The 8,637-nt window shown below is 43.5% G+C and overlaps 1 protein-coding gene across 1 annotated transcript in view; it reads right to left on the bottom strand.

The window, feature by feature from the left end:
* The window catches only part of JARID2 (jumonji, AT rich interactive domain 2), a 118,388-nt gene that overhangs the window by 70,037 nt on the left and 39,714 nt on the right, over window positions 1-8,637 (bottom strand). Inside the window, exon 2 of the mRNA XM_005873020.2 lies at window positions 1,591-1,760. Coding sequence (XP_005873082.2) covers window positions 1,591-1,760 — 170 coding nt within the window. The remainder of the gene's footprint in view (window positions 1-1,590; window positions 1,761-8,637) is intronic.

The following is an 8,637-nucleotide window of genomic DNA, read 5'->3' as shown; positions in this document are numbered from 1 at the left end:
TCTCTCTCTCTCTCTCTCTCTCCCCCTCCCTCCCTCCCTCCCTCTCTCTCTCCAGGTTCAGAGCACCTAGGAGAAATGGCACTCTAATAGCTATGAAGTGAGCACAGCTCGGGCTCAGATCTGGGCTTGTAAAGAACAACTGTCACTTAAAAAACAACGCTCCTTGGGGAACGGGAGGATTCCAGGGCTGAGGGAAAGAACATACAAGATGAGCCTGGAACATACTGTTATGCCAGGAAGCAAGGCTGGAAGGATGACAGGGACATGTCAAAGGGACCAAAAAGCCAGCTTGAAGAGGCTCCAGTAATGATACCTAGAACAATCTAAACATCAAAACAAACAATGGTAAAAGATTATAACTCTTTGAACAGGAAATTGATCCATACCGACAGAAAATAAATAAATTGAGTTTGATGAGAAATAAAATCTAGTGTTTCAAAGAACCTCCAGACAAAATATTTATTAATTACAAGGGCTAAAAAGGTAACTTTACAATGGAGAAGCCTCAATCAAGTGATACCTTCAGTAAAAGGACAGACTGAAATTTTGTTCAACACAATAGGATGCACGGAGAAGACTGAAGAATCACTTCTGTGATATTCCAGCCCAAAATGCAAAACCCAAATCTAATAATGAGGAAACACAGACAACTCAAATATAGAATCATTCTACAAAACAATCGGCCGAGGTCAGGAAAGACAAAGACGAAAGTACTGGTCCAGAGTTAGCAGACTACACAGACAACAATTAAAGACAATGCCCAATTCTGAACTGGGTCGTTAGGCTCTAAACTTGGACATCACTGAGGCACTTGAAGCCATATGAAATGGGAGTCTGAGGATTAGGTGGTAAGTAATGTATCTTTGTGAAGGTCCTAATTTTGTTTGTTATAGATTGTCCTCATTTGAAGAAAATACACACTAATGTGTTAAGGAGCAATGGGGCATCAAGTGGAAATTTTCTCTCGAGTAGTTCAGGAAAATGTTCTTTGCACTGTACTTAAATCTTGCTATAACTTATTTGAATGGGGGGGGGGGGGGGGGGGAGGACATAACCCTGAATCTTAAGCCAATGACCAACAGCAAGGACCCTCTCCTTCCTGTTCACCTTCTCTCTCAACTAACTTCACATAGGAACTCTCCAAGTTCATGGCTTTCTAAAGCTCATCTCTATAGACCATTCTAGTAAGAGGCTCCTCATTCTCTTTGCCAAGCTTTTTGTGTTCTTCCCTCACAACTGTTAGAAAACTTAATTACTATAGTAAACACTTTCCAAAATATAGCCATGTAAACCCAAACCCATCCTTTATTACAAAATTTTATCCTCAACTTGTACTGTTCATTGGTGCTGTTTACATACATTGAACAATATTTTCACTGTTAACTATACTTAGAAATTAAGAGGCAAATTATAAAAGAAAGAGAAATATGAAGACTCAAGCACCCTGGCATGGGATTTCTCACTTTAAGCTCTACCTCAAAGCAGGCTGGGGAACTGAAAGAAGCATGCCGTGGAGTCCTGTGCGCACTGTTACTCCTTTTACTATCAATTAGGCTGTTCCCTCCAAAACAAGGGGTAATGCAGTCTTACCTCGAAGGCAGAGAAAGGTAAGAAAATCTTCTGTCTTAGGCTTCCTTTTAGAGAGGTCAGAAATTTGAGTAGCTGGAGGGGGTAGCAATGGCTCCACTATCTTTACTGGAGTTGTGCTGGGACTATTCGGCTGAGATTGAGCAAACTTCCTTTGTGCTTGCAGCCTGGGCCTGTAAAAGGAAAATAAAATAAAAATAAATTAAGCAGAGATCAGAGAATATAGAGCTACGTGCAGCAATAAAATTATGAAACAGAAGGGAGGAAAGACCCTATTTCAAGCAAACTCTTTACAATTAAGGTTCTATATCTCTCACACTCTCATAAACCACAGGCTGGCTTTAAAAGGCAGGAAGTTTGGTTAAAAGGCTATTTCATAACTGATATAAAGTATGTACCAACACATGCCTGTACACAGACCACTTATGTGCCTGCGTATTTCAACAACTGCTGTTTGACGACAAGGGATTAATGGCTTATGGACTTCTGATTTACCCACAGTGATGAGGAAACACAAATCAGCCTGCCACAGCTATACAGCATTCTATTCATTAGCATGACGCTGTCACCAACACATGATGTCCTTAATCCTGTGTCCTTACACCCAGCCCATCTTTGCTCTCCATCCATTACTGAACCTGTCTTGTACCCCAATTCTCATCACTTCTGACTCCGATTCAGCCATTCACTACACTAATTTGAAGTTTATAATGCAGAAAAATACATGTATTTCTTTAGTCTATCCAAAACCCCTCCATCCCCAATAGATTATGGATTACCCCCTCTGGCTATAGGGTAAACCCAATGCCCTTAGTTAGAAATTCAAAAAACTGCCCTTAATCTACCTTTCAGGTCTCTCCTCATTGCAATCCTACCTAGACATTGACCCCACAACTTATCCACTTAGTGTCTATAAACCACAATTTACAAAAACTAATGTGAGACACACCTTTCTATCAACTTGAATACTAATGAATCTTGGAAAAAATTTCTTTCCATCTTTCCTAACACCATAACTGACACCATAACGATAGTTCATTTCCATTTCCCTGTAAGTATCCTAATGTATTTTTCCTTTATGTATAACTAACCTGACATTTATCATAAATTGTCTCATAATAAATCTCCCTCTAATTGTAAGGATCTCAATCCATAATAGAAGTAGGTGCTTCTGAGACCACTCTAAACTGTCTATCCAGCCCTGCTTACACAGATGCTCAAGAATTTTTTTTTGGGGGGGGGGGCAGCACACAAAGGAGTTGTTCCAATATTCTTATAACATTTGGTACTATCAGTTTTTGAAATTTTGGTCATTCCCACTCTAGTGGGGGTAAATACTACCTTATTGTTCCTATTAATTTGCAATTCCCTGAACCTAATGATATGGAGCGCCTTTTCCTGTGCTTTTTGGCCATTTGTATGTCTTCTATTATAAAGTAACTATTAGATGTTTGCTTTTATATTGAGTTGTCTTTTATTATTTATTTGTAGGAGTTTATTGACTCAAAGCACACACGTGCGCGCATGTGTGTTTTCTGGATACCAGTACTTTATCTAGCAGATTATGTATTGTGAGTATTTTAACCCATACTATGTTCATTTTCTTAATAGTGTCTTTTGATGAGCAGAAATTTTGAGTTTTGATAAAATTCAATTTATCATATATTTTTCCTTTAATGCTTAGTGCTTTTTGTGTCCTCTGTAAGAAATATTTGTCTGCCTCTAAAATGCAAAAATAATCTACTATAATTTCCTCTAAAAAAATTTTTTTATTCTTTTCTTAAATTAATCGGGCTGACATTGGTCAATAGGTTCATATAGGTAGGTTTCCAGTGTACATTTCTATGATACATGATCTGTATACTGTTTCCAACGCCCAAAGCCATATCATCTTTCATCACCATATATTTGGCCCCCTTTACCCTTTACTACCCCCACCCTCTTCTCTCTGGTAACCACCATACTGTTGTCTGTCTGTGCCTCTATGTTTAAGTTTTATATCCCACATATGAGTGAAATTACATGGTTCTTAGCTTTTTCTGACTGACTTATTTCATTTAGCATAATATTCACAAGGTCCAGTATTTAGGGGGGAGGGGAGAGGGCAAAAAGCAGCAAAGAAGCAGCCCCATAGACAGAACTTTATCTAGATCTGTGTGAGACTGACAATGCCAGCTCAACTCAAGGTTACACTGAGTATTACATCCTATATAATAAAAGCATAATATGCAAATCGACCAAACAGCATAACAACCAGTCGCTATGACACACACTGACAACCAGGGTGCAGACGCTCAACGTAGAAGCTGCCCCCTGGTGGTCAGTGCGCTCCCACAGGGGGAGCACTGCTCAGCCAGAAGCCAGGCTCATGGCTGGCGAGCATAGCAGAGGTGGCGGGAGCCTCTTCCGCCTCCACTGCAGGCGGGCGGTAAAAAGCGAGGGGTCCCAGACTACAAGAGTGAGAGGGATGTCTGACTGCTGATTTAGACCCGATCACCCTGAGGATCGGGCCTAAGCCGGCAGGTGAACATCCCCTGAGGGGCCCCGAATTGCAAGAAGGCACATTCCGCGCTGAGGGACCCCCAGTGTATGAATCTTGTACACTGGACCTCTAGTAAGAAATAAAGAGAAATCTGTTATATTTGAAAAACATAAACAATTAGGTCTTCCATTAACTACTGTTGGTATTAAGAATATTAATTATTGCCCAGCCAGTGTGATTCAGTGGTTAAATGCTGACCTATGAACCAGGAGACCATAGTTCGATTCCCTGTCAGAGCACATGCCCAGCTCAATCCCCAGCAGGGGGCATACACCCAGACTACAAGAGTGAGAGGGATGTCTGACTGCTGATTTAGACCCGATCACCCTGAGGATCGGGCCTAAGCTGGCAGGTGAACATCCCCTGAGGGGCCCCGAATTTCGAGAAGGCACATTCCGCGCTGAGGGACACCCAGTGTATGAATCTTGTACACTGGACCTCTAGTAAGAAATAAAGAGAAATCTGTTATATTTGAAAAACATAAACAATTAGGTCTTCCATTAACTACTGTTGGTATTAAGAATATTAATTATTGCCCAGCCAGTGTGATTCAGTGGTTAAATGCTGACCTATGAACCAGGAGACCATAGTTCGATTCCCTGTCAGAGCACATGCCCAGCTCAATCCCCAGCAGGGGGCATACAGAAGGCATCCAATCAATGATTCTCTCTAATCACTGATCTCTCTCTCTCTCTCTCTCTCTCTCTCTCTCTCTCTCTCTCCCTTCCTCTCTGAAATCAATAAAAATATTTAAAATAAGTATTTAAACTACTGACACTCAAAATACATAACATTATTTATCTGATTTCAGAGAGAGAGAGAGAGAGAGAGAGAGAGAGAGAGAGAGGCAGACAGAGACATCCATTTGCTGTTCAACTTATTTATATACTGGAGGTCCAGTGCACAAATTCGTGCACGGGTGGGATCTGGCCGGTCGGAGGGAGGGACTGCAGGCTGATGGGGGCCCATTGGGGGCGGGGCTGGCCAGGGTGGGGGCAGGGGGTGCCCAGCCACCCTGCCCTTGATCGGGATATGGGAGAGGCCAATTGAGAGCAGGGCCGCCTTGGGGTGGGGGGGCGCGCGCAGGAGGTTGGCCAGCCGGCCCCACTCCTGATCAGGCAGGTTTCTGGCCTCAGTGGGCATCATAACGACTGCTCGTTACAGCGTTCTGGTCACTGGCTTTTTCTTTTTTTTTTTTTAACAGAGAGGAAGGGAGAGGGATAGTTAGAAACATCAACGAGAAACATCGATCAGCTGCCTCCTGCACACCCCCTACTGGGGATGGGTCCGCAACCAAGGTACATGCCCTTGACTGGAATCGAACCTGGGACCCTTCAGTCTGCAGGCCGACGCTCTATCCACTGAACCAAACCAGTTAGGGCCCAGTCGCTGGCTTTTTATATATAGAGATAGATTCACTGGTTGATTCCTGTATGTGCCCTTACTGGGACTGAACCTACAACCTTGGCATACAGGGACGACACGCTGACCAAGTGAGCTACCTGGCCAGGGCCCCCAAATACATAACATTTTAAATTAACTTTCTAGTATTTAACAAAATACTACAGCCCTAACCGGTTTGGCTCAGTGGATAGAGCGTTGGCCTGCGGACTGAAAGGTCCCAGTTTCGATTCCAGTCAAGGGCATGTACCTTGGTTATGGGTACATCCCCAGTAGGGGGTGTGCAGGAGGCAGCTGGTCGATATTTCTCTCTCATTGATGTTTCTAACTCTCTATCCCTCTCCCTTCCTCTATGTAAAAAATCAATAAAATATATTTTTAAAAACAGACTACAGCAAAATGCACACACCCAGTTTTCTCCTTTGTAAAGCGTAACACCTTTAAATTTAGCTTCCTATAAGTCCTGACCAATCTCTCTACCCCTCACCTCCCCTACCACCCATCAAAAGCACTATTGTACAGATCATATTCCTGGTGCAAACTGACATTTGATCAAAAGAGAGACAGCATGACCACTATGTACTTGCTCGCAACCTTCAGTCCTTAAAATCTGCAAGTATAACAGAGCTTATCAAAAGAACTTTGGAACCCAGGACAACCAAGTGAATGAAACAGCCACATTAACAAAGTAGAGGCAGAAAGCTCTACAAGTTTAACTATTTCCCAAATGTTAACAATGGTTAGGGAATAAGGCAATGCCACTGTCCCTATGTTATGGGGAACAAGGATCTTTTTTGCAACAAACAGACTGCCTGGATATCCTAGTAAGACGAGATAGCCATAGTGTGTGCTGAAGAAGCTACTAAGCCCAAAGGAGTGAACTTCACAGAGAGTGACTTCGGGGTGGTGCTTCTCAAACTGAGTGAGGACTACTTTTGTGTTTGGCGATTTTTCCCCCTTTACATTTGCAAATAGGTATTTTTATAATCAATGCCAATCAAACTGGAGGGTGGGGAGACAAAATTTTAGTAAGACAAACACAAGCCAAATTATTTATTAGATTCAACAGCCATAAAATCACACTGTCAAACCGCCTTAAGTTTCTAAAAAGCTCTCTCTCAATTTCGGTGTTCCACTCACTGGCAGCAGGCTGAGCTGTGCCTGGAACAGCATTGCTTAAGAGGAAGCACAAGACCAGGAAACGCAGCTCCGTTCCAGTAGTCACAGCCCTGCAGCGCAATGCCACCCACGGGTGGACTGACCCCAGCATAACTACCTCTTCTCCCAACAAAGCTCCCGCTCTTCATCATCTAACCCTCCTGGTTAAAAGAAAACCTGGTCATTTCACTCTACTAAAAACTTGTTTAATTGGTCATTTTATAATCTGTATACCTTTGTTTAAATGGACACAGCTCACCCTCTGAGCACTGTAGGGTTTTACAGAAACCCAGGTGCATGTGAGCAGGATGTTCTTTGTTTATTGCTTTTTCAAAAGTTACCAACAACAAATGCTACACATTATGAGAAGTCAGCACAGCCATAATGAAAAACAAACACCAAACACAGACGAGGCACAGATGACAGAGGGGGACACCATGAGCTACTTTATAATCTCAGGACCTCAAAGATAGACTGTTCCTACTAGTGTTTAAATAAAAGGACTTTTTGCCTGATGACTTTCTCAGTGAGACTATGAAAAATAAGGCAATAACAGATTAAAAAGTGGCAGTAAAATAAATGACCTCTCAGAGGAATACGCCACGCTCCCAAGTGATTAAGTATTTGTGAGAACCAGAAGAAAGCAGGAACAAAAGAACAAGACAAACCAGTATCTTTTTTAGAGGCCAGAAGAATCTGTACTTTGCAACAAAAAGGGCAGGTCTGCGGTTTGGCTCTTTCTCCTACAGTCCCGGGAGGATTACAAAGGTGTTGACTTTGCTTTGCTGGCCCCACATAACAAAAGAGCTTGAATGACACAGTTCACAGGCCAAATCCATGGAACAGGCACTATTGGCCACAGGTATGTTTGAGGGATAGATGATTCATTCCAGAAGATCTGATGCAAGGAACTGAGTGTATGTTATCTCAAATCAGTAAAAAAAGGAAGAAAAAAAAGGGGGGGTAGGCAGGTGCATATGTGCTAAAAAAGCAGAACAGCCACCTCTGGAGATGTTGGCACCTCTGGAGACCTTGGTGGCGGAGCTGAGGGGAGGCAGGCCATCAGACAACGCAGGCTGAAGAAAGAAGTGTGGCTCTGGGAGCACCTGATCATCCCCAGAAGCAAGCAAGCAAGGCCATATATCCACCCACTGCAGCATTTACTTCACCCACCCCTTCCACCAGCTGACTGGCATCTTAACCAGAAACAACACCTTCCATTCCCTTACTAGAGCAAAAACGCTCTAATATGGAAATATTGTTTGAACTAAGGAGGTTCAGAGTCTTCAGGAGGAAGAGAGTATGGGATTCCTGGGGTTGAAGGAAAAACAGCATGTGGGGGCTCCAAAGCCATTCGGCCTTGAGTTTAGCCAGGATAGCCCTTAATGCCCACTGGTATTAGTACACAGAAATGCCAGAACACAGGCAATACAGAGGGTGTTTGTCCTTCGTGCAAATGTCAGAAGAATCAACTAGAGCACAATTCACTTCCACATTTGATTTTTATTGATCAAGGAAGGTGTTTCCCCTACAGAAACCTCCTCCATTCTAGGAACTCTAGGTGTGGCCTTGAGTCAAAGAACCAACTAAACTCTCAGCAAGCCAAGTCATACAGATCAAATAAACATAAACCAACTGAGGAAGCAATGAATAAATATCTCTATATATAAAAAAGCCAGCAACCGGAAACCGAAATGACAGGAACGACCGGTCGCTATGACGGCCAACCTCCCGCGGCCCCTCCTCCAATCCTAGGCAGTGCCCACGGCCAACCTCCCACAGCCTCTCCCACCCCATTGACGATGGAATGGCCAGCCAGCCAACCTCCTGCAGCCCCTCCCCCCACCAGGATCTGCCCCTGATCGCCCCCTACCCCAATCAGGGGTGGGGCCAGCTGGCCAACCACCTGTGGCCCTCCCCCCGCCCAGCCCCATCCCCGATGGGCCCCT

Source organism: Myotis brandtii, unplaced genomic scaffold (genome assembly GCF_000412655.1).
Source record: "Myotis brandtii unplaced genomic scaffold, ASM41265v1 scaffold398, whole genome shotgun sequence".
Lineage (NCBI taxonomy): Eukaryota > Metazoa > Chordata > Mammalia > Chiroptera > Vespertilionidae > Myotis > Myotis brandtii.
Note: the sequence above shows the minus strand (reverse complement) of the source record. Positions and strands in the feature narration are given on the sequence as shown.